At 34.0% G+C, this 26,715-nt stretch overlaps 1 protein-coding gene across 1 annotated transcript; it reads left to right on the top strand.

The window, feature by feature from the left end:
* The first annotated feature begins 419 nt into the window (after nt 1-419).
* On the top strand, nt 420-18,112 carry LOC150095719 (uncharacterized). The gene is made up of 5 exons (XM_090409947.1): nt 420-497; nt 2,396-2,502; nt 6,781-6,828; nt 14,962-15,078; nt 16,644-18,112. The coding sequence occupies exons 1-5, from the start codon at nt 420-422 to the stop codon at nt 16,720-16,722; spliced, it is 429 nt and encodes a 142-aa protein (XP_090266073.1). The 3' UTR covers nt 16,723-18,112.
* The last annotated feature ends 8,603 nt before the right edge of the window (nt 18,113-26,715 follow it).

The raw sequence follows: 26,715 nt of genomic DNA, 5'->3' as shown, positions 1-26,715 counted from the left end.
GTCTAGCCATTGTTCAATGTCATTCTCACTGACATTATGACCAGCTCGCATCAAAGTTTCACAGAAATCAGAGGTTTCAAAACCTCTGAAATTGTATTCTGGTTCACTCTCATTCAGTAAATTGGTCCAGCCATTAGCCAATGTTGTAGTCTTTATCTCCTTCCAAGCGGCAGTAAAATTAAAGATGGCAGACTTGATGTTGTATGCACGCAAATTTTGAAGTGTCCTGACTCCTATTTTATCTTCTTTGGGATTGTTTTCGTTCTCCAAGACAACCTTAACCTCTTCAAGAAACTTCTTATACAACCTCTTGCAGGCAACAATGACTCCCTGGAGTCATTGTTGCTCCCTTGGAGGAAGGAAGATACATTTTATTCTTCCATTCCTACTAGCCAACTTCTCAGCATTAGGATGGGCTGATGCATTATCAAGAAGTAAAACAGCCTTTTCATCTTCAGGAGAGATTTTCAGCACTTCTTGGTAGTTTTGCACTTCAGGTATGAAGTGATTGAAAAACCAGTTGGAAAAAATGTCACTTGTAAACCAGGCATTCCTTGAGCTGGAATAGATGACAGGCAACTGGTTCATAATATTCTTCAAAGCGTGAGGCTTTTGTGCTCTTCCAACTACCATCGGCATTAGCATAGATGCGCTCCTTGTTTAATTTGCTGTCATGTGTGCTAATCTCATGTTTGTTCATGAGGGTATTTTTGGGAACAGCATGATAGAACAGGCTGGTCTCATCTGCATTGTAAACTTGAGACAAAATAAGACCCTCAGATTCAATGACTTCATTGATGTATTTTATGAAGGGCTCAACTTGTTCAATATCTGTTCTCAGTGCTTCACCACATGTTTGCCTGTTAGTAATGCCATGGCTTTTAGAAAGCACCAAAGCCATCCATCACTTGCCTGGAACTGTATGCCCATGTGTTGTGCCAGTTTTTCAGCAGCCAACCTTAGTTCAACACCATGAACAACAATGCCACTAGACCGCTGTTGAACATACCACTTGTAAACTTCTAAATTCTTATGCTTGGCCAACTTCACATGTTTCTTATCCCCACGATGAAACCACTTTTGGAGCTCTCAATGCTATATTTTAGCGAAAACTGAGTAAATTTGTCTTTACTTTTGCTTATGTCCAAAACTGTCTGCTTTTTCACCCCCTAAAGTTCACAAACATGAGCAACAGATGCACCACTTTCCAACTTGCTTATTAACTCAAGTTTCTGTGCTATCATCAAGTTTACTCATTTTTTTTAAGCCCAGACATATTAACTGATATTAATAATGATTAATAATGGTTTAACTAAAAATAATTCCAGCAACAGCCTAAACACCATGTGTTTCGCTCTAGCAATGCTACCGATGATACTAAACCAAAGCACATGCACGCGTGCAAACTACTACAAGTGAGCACAAAATATCATAAATATACACGAATGTATCTGAAAATGCAATTTATAAACACTGCCGATCGCTTCCGATTAACCATCATATTATTTTTTTTTTATTAATTATTTTATTATCTGCATTTATTTGTCAAATTATGTCCATTGAATCGGGGTCCGTTAAATCGAGAGTTTACTGTATATGAAAGGCCTGCATATGGGTGCAGGCCTTTCATACATAGTCTTGCGGAAGGCCTGCACGTGGATTCAACATTTTCATTTCAATTTTTCTACATAGAGTCTCCTTTGAGCAACAGTATCTAATTACCATTACAACAACAACAAAAAAGATATATTAATATTTTCACATACTGGCTAGGAATGCAATAACTACATATTTTTCATCAAATACCTTAATCTGTTATGTTGTAGGATTAAGTTCATGCACACAGTTGAGGCTAACAGATCATTACTTTTTTTTTTTGAGATTCTGGTCTTGTTTCTAATGAAGGAAAGTTAACTTATACCTTGTATGGAAAGAAAACAAATAATGAAAAATAGTTATGTCAGAATTATATTATGATTGTTAATAAGTATTTGTTCTAATAATATTCATCAAAAACTGCATTTATGTGAAGTAATTTGTAATTTTTTGTAGCTTCGCATTGCTCTTTGGACAGTTTAGTTAACTGTGATTGAAATAAAGTCAACTGCCCTTAAGGGTAGAATAAATTAACACGTCTAAAGTTCAATTTTATGGGATTAATATATAACTTTTTTAAAATCAGAGAAAATTAGAACCATTTATCAAATCTGATAGTGCTGTTCTAACTAGTTTTGGTTCTCCAAATTCATTAATATTCATAATTTATTTCTATGAAAAATAAAGTTTAATGATTTGTTTCCAGCAAAGCTATAATCTCATTTCTAAGTATGGCAGTTATAAATGTTAATTATGATCAGTGATTATGTATTTAGTATTTTTTTATTTATTATTATAGAATCTTCAAGAATCTTCTCATTATCATAATTCTGTAAAAGGTACTCCATACTGGATGGCCCCAGAAGTAATCTGTGAAAAAGGATGCACTATAAAATCTGATATCTGGTAAATCCTATCTTATATGTATTATAGTATTTGACTGCTTTTATGAAAAAAAAAAGGGGGGGGGAGTCTTGCTACTACTACAACAAAGAATGTTCCACATCCCTGTCATTAACTTTAAAGGCATATTCTCCAGCTCAACAAGAAAAAGTTCCCATGAATATGAGTCTGGAAGCCTTGCATTTCCTAGATACAGCCCTTCTTTATACCAGCATGGTTGCAGATAACCCCAATATAGATGGAAGGCAAAATATCAAGAAATAAGCATAACAATAGATGTTCAAAATCTGTTTCAGCTACCTCACTAGTGATAGCCTCATGCACTTGAATTTAGTATTGAATGCTATGGCTACTCATTTTTCCTTATCATCATGTTATCGTTAGAAGTTTTTTTTTCCACTTAGTTAGACTATAATAAATTTAGTTTAATCCTTTATCCAAGTGTAAGCAAACAAAGTTTGCACCTGAAGTATCTTCAGGACTGAGGCAATTCGTGGCAATCAGGTGGACCAAGCTCTCATCATTCCTTGTCTTAGTATCTTCCATAATGCAAAGCACATCTCCATGTATAATGCTATGCATCACGGGAAGGGCCACTACCCAGACCAGTTTCGACCTTTATTGAGGTCTCGTCAGTGGAAGCCAGAGGTGGTGATACCAAGGTGGAAGCAATGAAGAAGTCATCTTTACCTATACGAGTTGCCAAAAGGTGTCTCACCTTATTATTAAATTACTCTGGATTTAGAGAAAGATGTTGGAAGTTTTTTTCCCACTTGGTTAGACTATAATAAATTTAGTTTAATCCTTTATTCAAGTGTAAGCAAACAAAGTTTGCTCCTGAAGTATCTTCAGGACTGAGGCAACTCATGGTAAAGGTGGACCAAGCTCTCTCATCACTCCTTGTCTTAGTATCTCCCATAATGCAAAGCACATCTAATTGTGGACATGTATAATGCTATGCATTAAGGGAAGGGCCACTACCTAGACCGGTTTCGATCTTTATTGAATGTTCAAGCACAGGTCAAACTCCAAAAACTCAGCATTGTTCCCCTCAGTAACAGGCTCACCCTGCCACTGAGAAGAACTCTCAGAACCGGTTGGCTCTACACCGTGGCAGGCACACCCACCACCGAGCAGAGCCGCTCATTTACTCATATCTCATCCGAGGGGTAACAGCAACAGCTGTGTCTCAGTTAACTTCACAGGCTACAGCATTGCCATTTATCCCCCCCCCCCACCCACACACCACCACCACCACCACCACCACCACCCAGGACTTGGGTGACAGTAACAGCCGAGCCTCAGTTAAAACTTCATGGGCTACAGCATTGCCATTCATCACCCAAGCTTCCAACCGGTTTCGACCTTTATTGAGGTCTCGTCAGTGGGAGCCAGAGGTGGTGATACCAAGGTGGAAGCAATGGAGAAGTTATCTTTACTTATATGAGTTGCTAAAAGGTGTCTCACCTTATTATTAAATTATTCTGGATTTAGAGAAAGATGTTGGAAGTTTTTTTTTGTTTGGGTAGTGGCCCTTCCCTTAATGCATAGCATTATACATGTCCACAAGAAGATGTGCTATGCATTATTGGAGATACTAAGACAAGGAGTGATGAGAGCTTGGTCCACCTTTACCACGAGTTGCCTCAGTCCTGAAGATACTTCAGGCGCAAACTTTGTTTGCTTACACTTGGATAAAGGATTAAACTAAATTTATTATAGTCTAACCAAGTGGAAAAAAACTTCCAACATCTTTCTCTAAATCCAGAGTAATTTTAATAATAAGGTGAGACACCTTTTGGCAACTCGTATAGGTAAAAATGACTTCTCCATTGTTTCCACCTTGGTATTACCACCTCTGGCTCCCACTGATGAGACCTCAATAAAGGTCGAAACTGGTTTGGGTAGCAGCCCTTCCCTTGATGCATAGCATTATAAGAGATGTGCTTTGCATTATGGGAGATACTAAGACAAGGAGTGATGAGAGCTTGGTCCACCTTTGCCACGAATTGCCTCAGTCCTAAAGATACTTTAGGTGCAACTTGGATAAAGGATTAAACTAAATTTATTATACATTATGTTATCAAATATACCATCATTTATTGTTTATTATGGAATAAGGCAAAACACTTATTTATATTGACTAAAGAAGATAAATCTTCAAGTGAATCTCTCTTAAAACAACAAGAAATATTTATTTAAATGGTGTTTTTTTTTTTAAATTTAACCAACTATCATTCTCCCCATCACATTTATATATAGTTAAATATTTATTAAATGTTAATTCTTTGATCCCGTCGATGACCAATCTGCTACATGTTCAATTATGCAGGAAGATCTGAAATCATGTATAAATGCTATGATGAACTTGAAAGAAAAATCTTAATCAACAGAAATTGCACTGAACCCAGTTCATCTTAATGTCAATCTCAGCTTCAACCTTCCTGATTATTACTCCTCTGCTATTCAGCTGTGGTGTTCATAAGACCACATCCTCATTTATAAGAACAACACAGCTACTCCAAGAATTCACTCAGATGTGAGCAATCCATTGTTAATTTAATACATCTGGTAGAAGTACTCAAGTAAAGTTTTTATGTAACTTTGATTTTTTATTCACTTCTATGTATTGCACTCGATGAAGTCTAGAAAGATGAAACTATAGTGCCCTTTAGAAATAGCTTTTTTTCTATTTTATCATTCGGCTATATAGTCATATAAGTTATTTTTGAAAAATGCCCAACATCTGTGACAACCTAATCTATGAAACACACACCTGGTATATTGTGTGTGTATATTTATACCCAACCTAAAGTTTAAAGAAAATAATAAATTTTAATAGCTAGTAGAGCTGTGGATTTGTTAGTTATTGTACTGAACGTATGTCATCGACCATTCATCTCGCGCAGTGAATTGTTACCATCTCAAGTAGGGATGGTAAACAGAATAATGAAAAATTATTTCATTTTAAAGCATTAAACAATATTAGAATTGTTAATTCTAATCAAAATAATGATCATACCCTTCCCTTGCATAACAATTTAGTTCTGAAAAAAATGTTTCCTAATATTTTTTCAAACTTTTTTTTCCAAAATAGGAAAAAATATTTCTGATGCTATTAAAATACTATAAGCAAGAGCATTTTCTCATTTTTATTTTCTAAAAATATCAGTATCTTGGATTCTTTTGAATTTCTCACATACCAAAATCTGAACTTTTATTTCAAAGTATGTTGCAATTTGTACAAATTTTCAAGAAAATTGGATCAGTGAGATAGAGAGTCACTCCACATAGATATATGTATGCATGAATCATTTTCCTCAGCATGTTCTACTCGCTGCCCTGTCACAGTCAATAACTTGGCTTCATAGGAACATAATTAATACTATGATAGGACAGTTAATCCTATCTGAAAAGGCCATATGTCAATGCAGTATATGTATTCTCTGGCCACTTTGTCTTGTGAGATGAAAATCTTACCACCTGCTTATGAAACTTTCAGTTAAAAAGCACTTATAAAGGGTTTTTGCATCCAAGATGGGATTGATTTGAACTCTTTTCAACTAAATGCACTGTCATTAGTGACTGAGCTCCAGATACTCCATCATATATATATATATGATGGAGTGTATACACACACATGTACAAATAAGGTGCAACAAATTCCCTGAATGCACATGTAAAAGCTACATTTGCTTACCTTTAGACTTGTGGAAGATTGGATAATTGAAGTATAATTACATATTTCTCTACCAGAAGTCAGTTGAGATTGAGGGTCATTGTTTTGAAGGTCAGATGAATGCTAGGCTACTATAATTATAATGTAATTAATTATATTTAACATTATATAATGTATTAACCTATTTATTTTTTTCATTTCGGAGCCATTGATATTACCATTTCCACTTGTTTCCAAGCTCTAACAGTTATTCTAATAATGATTGGAAATCTTAAAATCTCCCTAACTTAATGAACAGTACTGAACATACAATTCACATTTGATTGTTTAAATTATTTAAACGAAGATGATGTTGCAATAAAGAGCCAAGAGGCTATTTTTTTTCGGCGACATAAATTAAGATTGAAGATGATGTTGCAAGAAAGAGCCAAGAGGCTATTTTTTCGGCGATGTAAATTAAGATTGAAGATGATGTTGATTTTGTCATAATTTATAGTTCTGTATATACATACATAAATTTTATTGTTTTGAGGGCATACAAGTATAAATATAAAAATTATCTTTTTTATTAAATATAGAAATAATAATCTTTTTTATTTCAGGAGTATTGGATGCACAGTGATTGAAATGGCTACAACAAAACCCCCATGGTAATGATGATATATATAATTTTGTCAAAATATCTTTATATAATTAACATTTTATATCCTTTTGAATTGAGTAAAATTGTTAAATTTTTTTTACATTAATGAATAAAGATCATTAAAAGAAAAAATTTCTAATTTTCATGTCTGCAGTAGTTATCACTTTCTGCTTTTGCTTCAGTACATTAGCTATACACTATAATTATTATTACATACATACAATTACATATAATTATTATTACATATCATTGAATCTCTACCTATGAACAAATGTGATTTTGTAATAATTATGCTTTCATTTTTATAAAAAATATATCTTTATATAATTTATATATCTTATTATCTTAAAATTGGTGGAAGATACAGAAAATTTAATTTGGCATTATAAGATTTATAAAAATCTTTGTATTTTGATTGAAGGACAGACAGACACATTTGAAATTTCTTGTTCAGTGTTGCTACATGGATATACTCAAGATATCAATGGTCGAGTTAAATACAAATTCATTATCTGTTTCTTGAAATGCATCTTTTACATGTATACAAAGATACTGTGATTACTCACTACTGTTTTTCTATTGACAATATATTACCAAAAATTTTATTTATAATACTACCATGGTCACTTAATTAATGATCAAAGCTAGATAACTGAGAGGAGACCTCTACACTCAGCTAACCAGATTGGCCTGGTGTTGGCTGAGTGGTTAGCATATCTGCTCTCCACTCAACAGGCTGTAGGTTCAAATCCTGCTGTGGGTGAATGTTTGTGATTGTCTTTTAGGTGGGGAGATGAATTTCATCCATTGCCTGGTGTGAGATTACTGCCCTGCTTATTGGAGGCCTAAAGTTCCATGTTTAATCTCTAGAGCTGGGTATCTGGACAAGGTAAAAAATAAATTAGAAATACAAAAAAAATACAAAATCAATAATATATATATATATATATTTAAATTTTAAATCCATCCACCCATGTTATGACTGTACTACAAGTTCACAAATAAACCTTTCATTGGTGAGAGCCACATAACAAAAAAAAAAAACATGGCCTTTTAAAGAAATGTGGGAAAACTGGCAAAGACTTCTGACCTAATGTTGAATCTTCACCTTCTTCTAGTGCAACCAGTTAGTAAGTATTCTTTTGGATACTGAATAAATGACAATGGGATAGCAATTTAAGACTAGGCTGACCAAATTGTATTCTGTATTGGTTTCTTGGTTTTAAATCAAAATGCAGTCTGCATGATGGAATGTCATACCAGCTTGAGTTTTGTCTAGTCACACAAAGTACCCACTGATGTATTTTTAGCTACTGCAGTCTTGCTTATATGTGAAATCAATTTATTTACATTAAATATTAGAGCATTTTGTATGAGCTGTCAGATAATGTTGGTGCTATTTTGATCAAGATGATTCATTATATTGTCATTGACAAGAGAAGCAAAAGTTACTGCAGTATTGTTGAAAGTAATTAAATTACCTCAGTGCATAAGAGATGGTGAAATAAAAAAAAAAAACTGTTATAAATTCTACTTGTTTCATAACAAAATTATTATTATTATGTGACACCTCCAGGGAGTCCAAAGACTCATCGAGGGAGGGCACCTACTCTACAACTCTCCATCTCCACCACTCACTCAATCCACCAACTACAATGAACCACAACCATGCCAACGCCATCTAATGCCCATTATTGCCACTAGTATTTTCACAGACAATCACAAACATCCATGCACATGGTAGGATTTGAACCCACAGCCTTTTAGGTGGAGAGCGGATACGCTGACCACTCGGCCAACCAGGCCTTTATAATCAAAGTAACTTTCCTGCATCATGGAAAGAACTTTATTTCCATTTTCAGCCACAGTGCAGAAAACAGCAATGAAAGCGCTTAATGGTGGACTGGAGCAGAAGTTGTTCTACTGTATTTCCAAGCATGAGCTTAAGTGAAAAGAATGTTGTTAACAATGTTAAAAAAAAAAAGGACAGAGCAGGAAGAACATTGTTTAGTTTCTGTGTCTTCAATATAAGTGTGAAGTTTATTGTAGTCATTAATCTATATGGGATTCAGTTAAAACTGAAAGGAATTTTATTGTCCCCAGTTCACATAGAAATGGGCCCAGCTTATGTTGTTTTATTTAGAATTCTCAGTCTGAAAAGTGATTTGAAGCTGTTGCTGTTTCTTCAGTGATGTATGCTGATGCTTTCATATAGAAATCAAATTCATTCTAAAGTGATGCAGATGTATAAGGTTTTAATAATTTGTTCAGTAAAGCTTGCTGTTACTTTCATATAGAAAGCAATTCAAACTATTGAAGTATCTTGGATGAAGGTAATATATGTTTTCTTTAATATTCTGTGATTTTAGAATGCAGAAAGAATTTAACTGATTAATGTTGCTATCATATAAGAGGTAGATTTTGTGTTAATTTTCCTCCTTTTTAATTCAAGCAAGATTAAAAGTTCTGCTATAAACACAAGAAACTAAAATTTAAGAAGTTTTGTTTTCATGAAGGATGATAACAGTTGGTTTGCTAATCAAATGGAAGCTGTGTAACTACTATTGCTTGTGTAGCTATACTGATATTATGTTGTATATAGTAGCTCTTTTTATAAATCAAAGATTTTATTTTGATTATAAAGGTGTGTAAAGACTCAATCTCTTGATTGGTTTAAATGGTTATTAAGGTTAATAAAGAGGCTAAGTTGTATATGAGAACCTTGGATATAAATCTGTGTGCAAGTTTGAATCATAGTTTAGTTTCAGGTGTTTTCTTTTTAAAGTTAAAAGTTAAACCACTCAGAATTGGAGTAATTTACTAATGATGCAGTTGACACGAATGCATGCACAAAAAAAAAAAAAGTAAAAAGATATTCTCTCTGAATTTTAATACAGACATCCTACAATACATTTTTGAGACATCCTGTATACTATACCTGGAAATGAGTGATGAAGGAAGGGAAAGATTACCTGTAGCATTCAACACCAAACAAAGATAAACTTCTTGAATGCAGACAGGTTCAAGTAGAATGATGTGAGTAAATTTCAAAATGGAGAATTAGACAGTGAGCAGCTGACAAAGGAAAAGCTGGTCCTTATTGGAGCTCAAAATAGCAGAGTAGAAAATGAATACCAGACATATTGTAATGTTTCTGGAAAATTTGGAGAAAAGAGCAAAGTTAATAATTGTAAGTACCTATTGTTTCAGAATATGGACTAGTCATCACTAAGACTCACAATATAAAGATATGTGCATATAGTTACATGAAGAGAAGTCACAAAAATAAGTCTTCTTGACTATATATTGCTGATGATGTCTTCATGCTGGTTTAGGGTATAAAAGTGTATAGGGATTTGAAATAGGAAGTGGTCACAATTTAGTTTTGAAGAGGATAAAATTAAATATCATATTGAAAAGAAAAGTAAGAAAGTTTTAAAAACAAATCAGTGTCAAGCAGCTTACAGAAGTAAATTTTAGACTCAAATATTTAAATATTATTCAAGAAAAAATCAGAGTTTGAAATCGAGAATCAAATCTTGGAGTCTCATTGGCAAACTCTGAAGAAAACATTGATTGATTCAGCTAGGAACAGGGGCTTGTGGTGAAGTTGTTTGTTTTTTACAGCACTTTGTCTCCATTTTTTAGGTTTTTTTTTTTTTTTTTTTTTTTTTTTTTTTTTTTTTTTTTTTTAATAACCTCTAGAAAATTTAGCAGGTTCATAACATTTATCTTCTACATATTCTTTTGTCTGGCTACTTTTATATAGCTTTCTTAAATTTTTTCTCCTCAAGTCATTCTGAGTTAGTTGCCAGCAGCTTTTGATATGCTTTCTTCTTTTCCAAGACTAAATTTTGATTCCACTATGGGGGAGGTTCAGAAAGGTGACAATATGAACATAAAGATACCTTGGATGTTTGGAGACATTTTGAAATATTATTAAATGAGATAAGCAATGACAGAATGGAGGTAAAAATATTCAAGAGGAATGCTGCCAGAGTACATAACATTATTTGGGATAGAACAAGATATCAGAAACCTGAAATATTGAAAGGCAGCTAGAGTGGATATTTGATCAGAAATGCTCACATTTTTTTATTTGTTTTTTAATTGATCCCATACACAAGAGGTTGAAGACTATAAGCATATCAGTGTTATGTGGGGAGTGCAAGTCAAGGTTTAAAATTCTTGTTTTAACAGACCCAACTGAAAGTGGATGATGATTACCAATTCAATGGAGCAGTGATCATGAACCCCCCCCCCCTCACTGCTGAAACTTGTGTGAGATTGATGTGAGTCTGTAAAACCAAGAAAAATTGTAGAATCAAAACTTGAGGAAGAACAAGCTGCGCTCAGGAAAATATGCTCACCTGAAGAAAAGTAGTTGAGAAACATATGGGAAAATAACAAAGATCTAGAAAGGCATATATGACAAAGTGCTATGAGAAAAGCTTTTTTAAAGTGCTACAATTATATGGAGTAAATGGAATGTTATACAGAGCCATATATAGTCTGTATTTATGTCAACAGTTACACTTGAAGGTATAGGAAAATGGTTTAATGGTAAAATCAGGGATATAACTCCATTATTTAGGCATCTGTCTGAATGATGATTGTCTGAGAATAGGTTGACAATGGATCACTTTATGAAGAAAGGTCATTAAACCTGGTTTCAAAATTGGAGACATTCAAACCCACTCTTTACTTTATGTAGATGATATATTCTCCTAAATAAATCCAGTATACAATTCTGTAGAATTCTTTAACTATTTTGAATAAGTGCTCTAATAAATTTGGCAAGATAATCACCAATAAAAAAAAAAAAATAAGCTGGAACATGAATTAGTTCAGAGACTGAATATGAGTAATATATTTGATTATTTGGGCATAATTTAATTAAAGTAGCATATTACATATGGAAATAGATAATGAAGTAATCAGAGATAGTATGGTTGGGAGCTCATTGAATAAATTCGTGTGGAATAAGTGAGAAAGGCATAAAGCAGAATCATGTGAAAAATGAAGATATTAGGAATTTGACATTATTAATATTCGAGAATGTCAGAGTACAGCTAATCTAACATTATATGGCACTTAAACAGAATGGGAGTGGCATTATTGAAAGAAGTATTTATGCCAGGATGGCAGGAAAAGATCCTGAGAAAGACCAGTATCTAGTTGAATTGATAAAGTTAAGTGCTTTAGAAGAGAAATATCAGATCTGACAAATAACAGAGTAGTGTAAAGAAGGAGTCACTTAAAGGCTGAGCTAAATAACTGGGGAAGAGACCCTTAAATAACCTGTAAAGAATAACAGTGAATAGACCAGGGCATCTGAGCCAATGTCCAGTCCTCACTTTGTGGTGCACCCCATTATTTAGGCATCTGTCTGAATGCTGATTGTCTGAGAATAGGTTGACAATTTGGACCCAAATGCATTCTGTATTAGCTTTAATCACAAACAAGAAAAACAGCATAGCATGATGAAATGTCATGCTGGCTGGGTACTGTCTAGTTTAACAAGTTCCCCCCCCCCCAACTTTTCATCAGGAAACCAGAGTAGATGGTGCAAAATCACATAGTAAAATAATGTCAGCCTCAGAAGAATTGAAGACAGCTATCAGTATAAATGATATCAACAGATAAAAAAAGATACTAGCAGAAGGATTAGAGAGAAGTACGGTGTTGGTGTAATTGATGTTGAGACAAGACTAAAACAGGCAAAATATTGCATAAATAATAACTATGATGCTATATTTAGGCAATAATGATTGGCAAAAGGAACCTATATATATAGTATTCAATGCTAAAATACAAGCATAAACTTCTTGAATGCTAGGCAGTTTCAAGTAGTGATGTGGGCAAATTTTAAAATGAGAAAATTATTCATTATATGCATATGAGACAAATAAGTCGAGTCATTAGAGAGGGCAGCTGACAAAAGAAAAGTTGGTCTCCTTGTTTGAAGATCTAAATAGCAGGAATAATTAAAACATTGTAGTGAGGATAAAATCATTTTAATTAAGTTATTATAACACCATTGTTTTATTCCTATATGGACTCATTTTCAAGAGCTTATGTGTCAGTTTGTTTAATGGCATTAATTCAGAACACAGAATAACGAGAAAAGAATTAAGTTAATATTAATTAATTTCTTATTCTGTTTTGTGAATTAATACTGCTAAATAAATAAATTTGTCATGTTGTACCATCATTTTGTATTGGAGTAGAGCTCTCATAGTACCTATATATAAAAAGGGAAATAAAACTGAATGTGAGAATTACAGAGGTATATCCCTATTGAGTGTTCCTGGTAAGATACATGCAAGTATACTTGAGAAATGGTTGAAAAGAATTGTGGAAGAAAAACTTGGTGAAGAACAAGCTGGATTCAGGTCAAATAGAGGCTGTCAGGATCAGATCTTCATTTTACGACAAATAGTGGAGAAATCATGGGAATGTAACAAAGATCTGTATTTAAGTTTTGTCGATTTGGAAAAGGCATATGACAAGGTGCCAAGAGAGAAGCTATTCAATACGCTACAGTTATATGGTGTCAATGGGGCATTATATCAAGCAATACTTAGTCTTTATTTGAGTTGTAAGTCAGCAGTTAGAATTGAAGGAAGTACAGGAAGATGGTTTAATGTTAAATCTGGTGTGAGACAAGGATGTACATTATCCCCTCTGTTATTCATTATCTATATGGATCACATTATGAAGGAAAGTGGTATTAAACATGATATCAAAATTGGAGATGTTAATGTCAGTTCTTTGCTTTATACGGATGATGTTATACTTTTAAATAAATCCGCTACAAGTCTGCAAGATTCTCTGACTAAATTGAATAGTTGTTGTAATAGATATGGTATGAAGGTCAGCAATAAAAAGACAAAGACAATGAAAATAGGCAGAATCATTGAAAATGTCAACTGTGTTGTGAATGGAGAACCTGTGAAACAAGTAAAAAACATTTCAGCTACTTAGGCATGATTTTTAGTGAAGATGGTAAATTAAATATGGAAATAGACAACAGAATCAACAAAGCTGGTATGGTGGGAAGTCAATTGAATAAATTCATATGGAATAAGAGAGAAATTAGTCGGAACACTAAATTAGCTGTATACAAGACAGTGTTCAAACCAGTTTTAACTTACGGATCTGAAAGCTGGGTCAGAAGTAAAACACTTGACCAAAGACTAGGGACCGCAGATATGAGAGTCCTGAGAAAGATTATAGGTGTGAACAGATGGCATCAATGGCAATATCATATTAAAAACGAGGATATTAGGAAAGAACTTGACATTGTCGGCATCCAAGAATGCGCTAGCAGAGCTAATCTCAGGTAGTATGGTATGTATCTCAAACAGAATGGGTGAGGAAAGATTAGCAAAACAAGTGCTCTCTGCCAAGTTGGCAGGAAAACGACCCAGAGGAAGACCAAGGCATAGGTGGATTGATACGGTACAAAGTGCCTTAGACGATAGAAATATAAGATCTGGTAATGTTGGAGTCTTGACAAGTAACAGACTGATTTGGAGGAAAATTGTAGATAGGAAGTTAGTAATGATGTAAATTTTTCATGTAGTACTATCATATCCTGTACACCCCTTGAGGGTACATGTCAGGAATTTGATGATGATGAAATAAATAAATCGATATGAACTGCCATCACATAATCCTTTCTACTTGTTTAAGAGCCTATATATTGCTCAAGTCCTTTTAAAATCCTTGACTCAAGGTTATTATACAATTTAGGTTTCCTTATAAATCAATGTAATTTAAGTGTATAAATGCACAATAATAATAAGATATATAAATAATCTTTCCCAGAAATTCCTTAATTATTAATTACTTTTAAAAAGATAGTTATAGTTAAACTTGAAATGTAAAGTCTTTTTGTCTTTGTCTTTTTGTCCTGGCTTTGTGTAATGCCCATTGTAATAAACATGCTTTTGAAAATAAATAATTATAATATAAGGATCAAAGCAATAGGCTACGATAACTTAAAGTTATTTTATTCCCATTACATTATTTTTTTCTCCGAAAATGCAATTTAAAATTTTTATTAGTTTTTATGTAAAAAAAAAGAGTAAATTTTATATATTTGTAATTACTTTTTTTCTTTGTTTTATTCAAGGAATGAATTACAGCCACTTGCTGCTGCTTATGCAATTGGTCATGGAACAAGTGAACCAAAATTGCCCTCCAGATTAAGTGATATGTCTAGGGATTTTATGCACTGCTGCATGAGAAGGTATTGTGAGTTAATAAAAATTTTGTTACTGCAATTTGATCAGTTTTACATTTTAAAATATTAACTGGCAACTCTTAATTTTGAAAATATACTAGATCAGTCTCTCTTTTTTTGCTCACTTTTATAGTTGAATGAATAATGGCTTCGCATTGTGAGTGATAAGCACATAATCTTCAGTTTTTCTGGAAGATGAGTTCAAATCTCAAATGCCAGAATTTATGAGTAGAGGTTTTGACATTACACTTTTAGCTGTCATATTGATAATTCTAAATAACCAAAATCCTAGCTGCTGAGAAGCTGGGAAATCAGATCTAAATATGATAAGTTTTTATCATATTGAGATTTGAGCTTTGTAAAAGTCTTTTTCAGGTAAACTTATAACCTTCAAATTTATTAGATGATGGAATATTGTTGCAATTCGGTAATGATCTGGTAATCAGTAGTTATTTTATAGTTTAGCAGTGATATATGGAAGAAGGAAGATTGCTAGACAGTTATTTAAATTTCATTATTTGAATAATATAGGTGAATCACTAGAGTGAACTTGTAGCTACTATATTTTAAGTTTCTCTGCTTTATGCCTATCTATAGTATTAACATAATATAGGTTAAACAATCTCTCAGGTATTATTAAAATTTTTTAAATTTATATTTCAAAATTTTTATTTTGTTATTATTTAAATTATAAGAAGTTTGTAAGTCTCAATCATATCATCTCTTTCTCCTCTTTGCTAGTGTTTGCACTCTACAAATTCTCGATCTGGCTTCATAATCAGTATTTCACAATCCTGATATCATTTTTGACACTTTCCTTTGCACTTTCTCCAATGTATCAGAATTGCAACAGAAACCAGGAGATCAGACTTGCGCACGATAGTCCAAGTGAGGTCTTATCAAGGCCTTGTAAAGAGGTAAAAATTTTGTAAAGAGACAAAATGACATCCTTATCTTTACATGTGAACATTTGTTTCAGCATTGCTATTATCTTTTGAAATGTATTTGCAATTTTTGTTACATGGTCCCTGAACTTCAGCTTCCTATATGCTAGTACTCAGATCCCTAGCCAGATCAGTTACTTCTAGCATAATCCTGCCAATATAATATGACATTGGATATCTAATCATGCCGAAGTGCATGACTTTACTTTTACTGACATTGAACTGTCATCCATTTTCCCATGCCTGCAATTCCAGCCTATTCAAATCATTCTGCAAGTACTGCATATCAGCAGCATTCCTGAGTACTCTACCTACCTGAAGGTGAATTAGTCAATCTCACATAGAGGTGGTAGCAATGTTTTTGCTCTTATAAACTTGGGTTTTTTGTCACATGAAACGTGCAGCTAATTAAAAAACACATGCACTTAATAGACATAATATTCTGGGCCTCGTAGCTTTAGTTCCTTCAGCTGAATTCCAGTAGGATGGGCATTGAATTGTTGTTGTGGAATGCGCTCAAAAAGTGAGCTCACCACACATACACACATGCAGTTAATGTATTGTCTGACTTTATGTCTGAATATAATTGTATATATGCATATTTTAATATCTTTATCTAATTTTCAGGAACCCAGAAAATAGACCTCAAGCAACTGATCTCCTGAGACACCCTTTTATATTAAGTGTACAAGAATGCCAGAAGTAAAACTTTTTATGGAATTTATACTTAGAAGTAAATGCTTTTTTATATCTTTTATAACGTTATACGTCGTTATAAAACATTCTTATATAAAGAACAATATATTTTATAAAAAAGAGGGTTGAATATTTCTATCCATCCATCAGTACTGTGATTAGCTGCTAAAGTCCACCTCTCTTAGAATGGAAAAAGGTTGCAGTTCTACTTATATTCTCTCTGAAAGTAATAAAATAACTTTTATACTTTTTAAAAGTTAAAATTATTTTGTGACAATTTTTTTAAGAACTGGTTTACTTTTAACATGTCATTTATATATTTGTCTGTCTTATATATAATAGTTAAAACATTTTAATGGGAAATAAAACTTTAAATGGAAAATAAAAATTATTTTATTCTAACTAAATGCTTAGTGTCATCAGGGACAAAAATTATACTATCATATATACTTGGATAAATTTCATTGGGAGAAGAGCAGTTTAGTCACTTGTCCAAGCAAAATAAAATTTAAAGGTATTTGAAATAGGTATAATGTAATAATAATAACAGGAATTCTACTTATTCAGCCAATCTTGATTTCTAGAACAAACAGTGTACAGCTTTGTATAGGTACACACTGTCAGTCATTTTTTTAGTGATGTATACACAAAGTGGAGGTTGATACATAACTTTTGACCAGACAGATTTTTTTTAATATGAATCCTGCCATAAGAGGTTGTACATACATTAATACCATGAACCTGAATCTTAATGATTCTTTTCATTCACTAAGAATTTTCACTCTTATTAGGCAGCTTCTGAAAATGTTTTTTCTCTCTCTTATGCACAATGTTATCCAGTATGACTGCTTAGTTTTGACAGAGGTTAACTTAGGTTACTGCAAGCATCTTTATGTGCTATGTGACTCTTTCACTATATGTATATGCTTGTTCCTGATGATGCCATTATATAAGTTAGAAAAAATATCTGAATACAAAAAAAAAAATAATAATAATAAAAATTTCCCATGCAAGTCCATTTTTTTGTATTTATAGTTAAAATGACACACATAATCTTAAACCCATTCCGATTTTATGTAATGTTGTATAATATTGTATTTATGATTTACATTCTCAGGAATATTTTATCTTTATTTTGTAATTAGGAGATATTTGATATTTAAATCAACTCTTTCTTTTGTTGATTAATGTTGAAAATTGAAGGTCACATCCATTATTTAACTAGTACATTTTGTCAGATTTATTCCAGCACTCTTCAAAATGTTATTGTAAATAATGTGTAACAACTGACTAAAAAAACTATGAACAAAAAAGTTATTTTTGTATGTTTATTAGAAATTTTGTACTATTATTATTTTTGATTCCTTTTTCATGTCCTAATAAAAAAATCTTTGCCACAAGTTACTAGTTCCTTTCATTTTCCTGCAGATAACATTTGCTTGTAATGTTTACCTCAGCTGCAGTCGAAAGTATCCAAGTTGAATTTTCAAGTATTTCTAACTTGCTTACTATGAAACATTGTCGATTTTAATACAGTGTATGGAGGTTCTGAGTTTCAGCTATTTTTCTGTTCCTTGGACTTGAGACATTTTTTTTCCAAGTCCCAGGAAAGTATGATTTTGCTCATAAACATTATTTTTTAAGTATATTTGTTATATATTATATTTTTATAAAATGCATCAATAACTGCTAAAAAAATGACATGATTAAGACTAAATTTTAAAATGAGCTTTCACATCCAAATTTTAGCATCATGCATGCTCCACCTGTCATAATGTGTGTTTTTTTTTTCAAAATTCTTCCAAATTATTGCATTTGTGAGTCAACAATATTTGGAATATCACTTTATGAACATTTTTCTGGATATATGAACTAATCTTAAGTTAAAAATTATTGTCATTTGAATAAACGATAACACTGAAATATCTTTTATTTCCTGTACTGGTCTATTCATCCAAATAAAATGGTGATCCATTTCTGTTAATTATTTAATTTTTGATATTTGCTCTTTTATTATTATTATATGGATATCTCTTTTTGGGTCAGAAGACCTAAAAAGGGAGACCCATTATTCTTATATTAGCCATTATTCACACTGTACTTACTTCTCACAATACCTCTCCTTAAATTCATTTGCTAACAAAGTACAACTACCTCTGGCAACCTATTCCATCCATTCACTATCCTCCAAGCAAAATTTAAAATAAAAATAATAATAAAAACTTTTACACAATTCCCATTGGTGATCCTTGTTCTCTCCTTCCTGCCCTGTACTGATAAAAAAAATTTTTCAGTGTCATTCCTATAAAATCCCTTTAATAGCATATATACTTCTTACATGTCTCCTTTTTTGCTTGTCACTAGTTTTTGAAGCCCACAAACCTTCCATCTATTTTCATAGGGAGCATTTCATAGACCTACAATTTTTGTCGGGGTGCTTAAGGATCAAAGCTGTATAACTGAGAGGAGACTTTCACATAGCCTTTAAAGGAAAGCGGAGAACCGACCAGGGCTTCTGACCTAATGTCCAATCCTCACCTTCTCATGGTGCACCCTATTGGGTATCTACTTGGATACTGAACGAACGAGGATGGGCGGGCAATTTGGGATTTAGCCGACGAAATTGTATTCTTATTGGTTAAACCAAAATAAAAAATGATGGTACAACATGACAAAATTTCATTCCGAATGGGGCATTGTCCGGTTAAACAAGGCCCCCGTTGTTTTCGCCAGGGAACCAGGGCGAACAGTGAAAAGTCAGCTACTGGAACAAATCTGAAAACAAACCCCAACTCAACATCACCAGAGTTAAAGATCGGTACTATCAACGTAAGAAGCCTGAATGGTAAAGATATGGAGCTAGCTGAGGAATTAGATAAGTACCAGATAGACATAATAGGGGTGACTGAAACAAAAAAGACAAAAACTGGTGAGATCTTTCTAAGTAATAAATACAAAATGTTATATTCAGGCAATGACAATCAAGGAAAAGAAGGCATAGCCATAGTATTCAACACAAAATATGAGGTTAATCTTCTTGAATGGCAGTCAGTCTCAAGTAGAGTAATGTGGGCAAATATGAGAATGGGGAACTGGACAATGAGACTTATTTGTGCCTATGGCCCCCACAGAAGGTTCTACTAAGGTAGAAGTGGAGGAATTTTTTGAGGCTTTAGAAAAAGCAACTGACACAATGAAAATGGCAAAGCTGGTCCTTGTTGGGGATCTAAATAGCAGAGTAGGAAATGATTGTGAGACATACAAAAATATTTTGGGAAAATTTGGAGAAAAGAGCAAAGCAAATAATAATGGCAAATATCTGTTGGATTTCTGCTCAGGACATGGACTGGTTATAACTAACACCATGTTCCAACATAAAAATGTGCACAAATTCACATGGAGAGAAGAGGTTAGGAATAAGAAAAATCTCATTGACTATGTTATTATTGATAGCGATGTTTTCTCCCTGGTGCACGACACCAGTGTACAGAGGATTTGAAATTGCAAGTGATCACTATTTAGTCTTGAGCAGGATAAAATTGAATTTCATATTGAAAAGAATAACATTTAAGAAAGTTTTAAAGCGAATAAAAGTTGAGCAGCTCTCAGATGTGAACTGTAGACTAAAATACACAAAGATTATTGAAGAAAAACTGAGAGTGTGAGAACAGGAATCAAACCTTGGAGATTCAGTGGCAAACTCTGAAGAAAACATTGATTGATTCTGCCAAAGAAGCATGTGCTAAGGTTGTCTGCAAGGATAAAAAAAATCAGAACTCCCTGGTGGACACAGGAAGTTAGAGGCAGTGAAGGAAAAGAAGAAAGCATATCAAAAGTTCCTGTCAAATAAGTCAGCTTGTGCTCTTAGAGAATACAGAGACAAATGTAAGAAAGCTAAACAGTGTGTAGAACTAGCTAAACAAAAGTCATGGGAGGACTTTGGCAAGAACATAGATAATAAATATCAAGACGATAGTAAGATATTCTGGAGGTTGTTGAAGAAGCTTAGGAATGGAGGAAAGAGTGCTGTAAAAGGAGACAGAGATGATAAAGGTGACATGAAAATGGGAGAAAAAGATATCCTTGAAGTATGGAGTAATTACTTTGAAAAACTGCTAAATGAAACAAGCAGTGATGATAGCACAGTGGTAACAAACACTGACCAGGCATGCAATCAGGAATACATAACCATACTTGAAGTAGAAAAAGCCATCAAAGGCTTGAAATGTGGCAAGGCAGCAGGGGTAGATGATATTCGACCAGAAATGCTGAAGTATGGTGGTATAAGAGTCTTACAGTGGCTGCACTGCATAGTTCAGAAAGCTTGGACAGAGGGACGAATTCCTGATGATTGGAGTAAAGCTCTCATAGTACCCATATATAAAAAGGGAAATAAAACTGAATATGAGAATTACAGAGCTATTTCCCTACCGAGTGTTCCTGGCAAGAGCTATGCAAGTATACTTGAGAAATGGTTGAGAAGAATTTGGAAGAAAAGCTGGGTGAAGAACAAGCTGGATTCAGGACAAATAGAGGCTGTCAGGATCAGATCTTCTCTTTACGACAAATAGTCGAGAAAGCATGGGAATATAACAAAGATCTGTATTTAAGTTTTGTCAATTTGGAAAAGGCATATGACAAGGTGCCAAGAGAGAAGCTATTCAATACGCTGCAGTTATATGGTGTCAATGGGACATTATATCAAGCAATACTTAGTCTTTATTTGAGTTGTAAGTCAGCAGTTAGACTTGAAGGAAGTACAGGAAGATGGTTTAATGTTAAATCTGGTGTGAGACAAGGATGTACATTATCCCCTCTGTTATCATTATCTATATGGATCACATTATGAAGGAAAGTGGTATTAAACATGATATCAAAATTGGAGATGTTAATGTCAGCTCTTTGCTTTATGCGGATGATGTTATACTTCTAAATAAATCCGGTAAAAAGTCTGCAAGATTCTCTGACTAAATTGTATAGCTGTTGTAATAGATATGGTATGAAGTTCAGCAATAAAAAGACAAAGACAATGAAAATAGGCAGAATCATTGAAAATGTCAACTTTGTTGTGAATGAAGAACCTGTGGAACAAGTGAAACATTTCAGCTACTTAGGCACGATTTTTACTGAAGATGGTAAATTAAATATAGAAATAGGCAACAGAATCAGCAAAGCCGGTATATGGTAGGAAGTCAAATGAATAAATTCATATGGAATAAGAAAGAAATTAGTCGGAACGCTATATTAGCTATATACAAGACAGTGTTCAAACCAGTTTTAACTTATGGATCTGAGAGCTGGGTCCGAAGTAAAAGACTTGACCAAAGAGTAGAGGCCGCAGATATGAGAGTCCTGAGAAAGATTATAGGCGTGAACAGATGGCATCGATGGCAATATCATATTAAAAACGAGGATATTAGGAAAGAACTTGACATTGTCAACATCCAGGAATGCATTAGCAGAGCTAATCTCAGGTGGTATGGTCACTTAAACAGAATGGGCGAAGAAAGATTAGCAAAACAAGTGTTCTTTGCCAGGTTGGCAGCAAAACGACCCAGAGGAAGACCAAGATATAGGTGGATTGATACTGTATAAAGTGCCTTAGATGATAGAAAGATCTGATAATGTTGGAGTCTTGACAAGTAACAGACTGATCATCATCATCATCAAATTCCTGCCATGTACCCTCAAGGGGTGTACAGGATATAACAGTACTACATGAAAAAAGTACATCATTACTAACTTCCTATCTACAATTTTCCTCCAAATCAGTCTGCTACTTGTCAAGACTCCAACATTATCAGATCTTATATTTCTATCGTCTAAGGCACTTTGTACAGTATCAATCCACCTATATCTTGGTCTTCCTCTGGGTGGTTTTCCTGCCAACCTGGCAGAGAACACTTGTTTTGCTAATCTTTCCTCTCCCATTCTATTTAAGTGACCATACCACCTGAGATTAGCTCTGCTAATGCATTCCTGGATGCTGATAATGTCAAGTTCTTTCCTAATATCCTCATTTTTAATATGATATTGCCATTGATGCCATCTGTTCACGCCTCTAATCTTTCTCAGGACTCTCATATCTGTGGTCTATAGTCTTTGGTCAAGTGTTTTACTTCTGTCCCAGCTCTCAGATCCATAAGTTAAAACTGGTTTGAACACTGTCTAGTATACAGCTAATTTAGTGTTCCAACTGATTTCTCTCTTATTCCATATGAATTTATTCAATTGACTTCCCACCATACCAGCTTTGTTGATTCTGTTGTCTATTTCCGTATTTATACCATCTTCACTAAACATCGTGCCTAAGTAACTGAAATGTTTTACTTGTTCTATAGGTTCTCCATTCACAATGCAGGTGATATTTTCAATGCTTCTGCCTATTTTCATTATCTTTGTCTTGTTATTGCTGACCTTCATACAATATCTATCACAACAGTTATTCAATTTAGTCAGAGAATCTTGCAGACTTGTAGCGGATTTATTTAGAAGTATAACATCATCCGCATAAAGCAAAGAGCTGACGTTAACATCTCCAATTTTGATATCAAGTTTAATACCACTTTCCTTCATAATGTGATCCATATAGATAATGAATAACAGAGGGGATAATGTACATCCTTGTCTCACACCAGATTTAATATTAAACCATCTTCCTGTATTTCCTTCAATTCTAACTACTGACTTACAACTCAAATAAAGACTAAGTATTGCTTGATATAATGCCCCATTGACACCATATAACTGTAGCGTATTAAATAGCTTCTCTCTTGGGACCTTGTCACATGCCTTTTCCAAATCGACAAAACTTAAATATAGATCTTTGTTATATTCCTATGCTTTCTCGACTATTTGTCGTAAAGTGAAGATCTGATGCTGACAGCTTCTATTTGGCCTGAATCCAGCTTGTTCTTCACCAAGCTTTTCTTCCACAATTCTTTTCAACCGTTTCTCAAGTATACTTGCATAGATCTTGCCAGGAACACTCAGTAGGGAAATACCTCTGTAATTCTCACATTCAGTTTTATTTCCCTTTTTATATATGGGTACTATGAGAGCTCTACTCCAATCATCGGGAATTCGTCCCTCTGTCCAGGCTTTCTGAACTATGCAGTGCAGCCACTGTAAGACTTTTATACCAACATACTTCAGCATTTCTGGTCGAATATCATCTACTCCTGCTGCCTTTCCACATTTCAAGCCATTGATGGCTTTTTCTACTTCAGGTATGGATATGTATTCCTGACTGCATGCCTGGTCAGTGTTTTTTATCACTATGCTGTCATCACTGCTTGTTTCATTTAGCAGTTTTTCAAAGTAATTACTCCATACTTCAAGGATATCTTTCTCTCCTGTTTTCATGTCACCTTTATCATCTCTAACTCCTTTTACAGCACTCTTTCCTCCATTCCTAAGCTTCTTCAACAACCTCCAGAATATTTTGCCACCTTCTTGATATTTATTTTCTATATTCTTGCCAAAGTCCTCCCATGACTTTTGTTTAGCTAGTTTTACACACTGTTTAGCTTTCTTACATTTGTGTCTGTATTCTGTAAGAGTAAAAGCTGACTTATTTGCCAGGAACTTTTGATATGCTTTCTTCTTTTCCTTCACTGCCTCTTTAACTTCCTGTGTCCACCAGGGAGTTCTGATTTTTTTATCCTTGCACACAACCTCACCACATGCCTCTCTGGCAGAATCAATCAATGTTTTCTTCAGAGTTTGCCACTGAATCTCCATGGTTTGATTCCTGTTCTCAAACTCTTTTATTTTATTTTCAATAATCTTTCTGTATTTTAGTCTACAGTTCACATCTGAGAGCTGCTCAACTTTTATTCGCTTTAAAACTTTCTTACATGTTATTCTTTTCAATATGAAATTCAATTTTATCCTGCTCAAGATTAAATAGTGATCACTTCCAATTTCAAATCCCCTGTGCACTCTGGTGTCGTGCACCAGGGAGAAAACATCACTATCAACAATAACATAGTCAATGAGAATTTTCTTATTCCTAGCCTCTTCTCTCCATGTGAATTTGTGCACATTTTTATGTTGGAACATGGTGTTAGTAATAACCAGTCCATGTCCTGAGCAGAAATCCAACAGATATTTGCCATTATTATTAGCTTTGCTCTTTTCTCCAAATTTTCCCAAAATATTTTTGTATGTCTCACAATCATTTCCTACTCTGATATTTAGATCCCCAACAAGGACCAACTTTTCATTTTTCATTGTGTCAGTTGCTTTTTGTAAAGCCTCAAAAAACTCCTCCACTTCTACCTTAGTAGAACCTTCTGTGGGATCATAGGCACAAATAAGTCTCATTGTCCAGTTCCCCATTCTCATATTTGCCCACATTACTCTACTTGAGACTGACTGCTATTCAAGAAGATTAGCCTTGTATTTTGTGTTGAATACTATGGCTACTCCTTCTTTTCCTTGATTGTCATTGCCTGAATATAACATTTTGTATTTTTTCTCAGATAGATCTCACCAGTTTTTGTCTTTTTTTGTTTCAGTCACCCCTATTATATCGATCTGGTACTTATCTAATTCCTCAACTAGCTCCATTTCTTTGCCATTCAGGCTTCTTACGTTGATAGTACCGATCTTTAACTCTGGTGATGTTGAGTTGGGGTTTGTTTTCAGATTTGTTCCAGTAGCTGACTTTTCGCTGTTCGCCCTGGTTCCCTGGCGAAAACCACAGGGGCCTTGTTTAACCGGGCGACGCCCCAGCCGGCATGAAATTTTGTCATGTTGTACCATCATTTTTTATTTGGTTTAACCAATAAGAATACAATTTGGTCGGCTAAATCCCAAATTGCCAGCCCTTCCTCGTTCGTTTAGTATCAAAGTAGATACAGACTGATTTGGAAGAAAATTGTAGATAGGAAGTTAGTAATAATGTAATTTTTTTCATGTAGTACTATCATATCCTGTACATCCCTTGAATGTACATGGCAGGAATTTGCTGATGATGATGACAATTTTTGTCAATTACCACTGGATACTCTCTGCCAATTGTTTTCCCCATGAAATCCAGGTGACACGATTTACATGCAGTAGTCCAGATGTGACCATATTAAAGCCTTATAAAGGTGAATAATAACCTCCCTCTTCCTGCTCTTCAACAACCATGTAATCTGATGTGCTGTTTTGGCTACTTTTTGCAGTATGCCCCAAACTTCCAACTCCTTGTCTGCAATCATTCCCAGGTCCCTGACCTCCTCAGTTTTCTGCAGTTCAGTTCCATCAGTATAGTACAGCTTGTCATCTCTTCTTCCCAAAGTGTATCATCTTGCACTAAATTAAGCTGGCAGTAATTTACCTTTGCCCATACTGCTAGTCTGTTTAAGTCATCCTGCAGGATCTCTGCATCACCTCCATTTATCATTGCTCTTCCCAGTTTCTCAGCATCAGCAAACAACTGAATATTTCCAATGAAATAATTTCCGATATCATAGATATACTAATTAAACAAGAGAGAACCAAGTACTGAGTCATATGGAACACCACTAGTCACCTGCCATCTCTTAGACTCAACTCCTCCATTAAATTGCTCTTTGATATCTGTCCATCAGCCACTCTAATTCAACTCACTAGCTTTATATCCATTCCCCCCCCCCCATTTGATAAATACTGCAACAGAGTTCTGTGTGGAATCCTGTCAAGCCTTTGCAAAGTCTAGCAGTATTACTGAATAGCCTTTATGCAACTCCATTGTCTAAGTTAATTACCAAGGTAAGATACCTTCCACAAAACCATGTTGTCCTTTATAAAGTATCATATTCCTTTTCCACTCAGTCCTGAATTCTTTCTTTTACCAATTTTTCTGATACCTTAACCACCATTTACGAAATACTGATTGATCTATAATTTGAAACTTCCATTCAAAAGTTAAAAATTAACTTTATGATATCTGACTTGTTCTTTGGTAATGCATAATTCTCCTTTGAAATTGATATGTGTACTAAAGAATTATTTGCAGCTGTTTGCATTG

Source organism: Typopeltis vanoorti, chromosome 20, assembly GCF_054136105.1.
Source record: "Typopeltis vanoorti isolate ZY-2024b chromosome 20, IOZ_Tvanoo_1.0, whole genome shotgun sequence".
Lineage (NCBI taxonomy): Eukaryota > Metazoa > Arthropoda > Arachnida > Uropygi > Thelyphonidae > Typopeltis > Typopeltis vanoorti.
Note: the sequence above shows the minus strand (reverse complement) of the source record. Positions and strands in the feature narration are given on the sequence as shown.

Coding starts and splice junctions, on each gene's coding strand:
- LOC150095719 (XM_090409947.1), top strand. CDS start 420: ATGCATTATCAAGAAGTAAAACAGCCTTTTCATCTTCAGGAGAGATTT. Junction 2,503..6,780: donor ACTATAAAATCTGATATCTG/GTAAATCCTATC, acceptor TTTTTATTTCAG/GAGTATTGGATGCACAGTGA. Junction 6,829..14,961: donor GCTACAACAAAACCCCCATG/GTAATGATGATA, acceptor GTTTTATTCAAG/GAATGAATTACAGCCACTTG.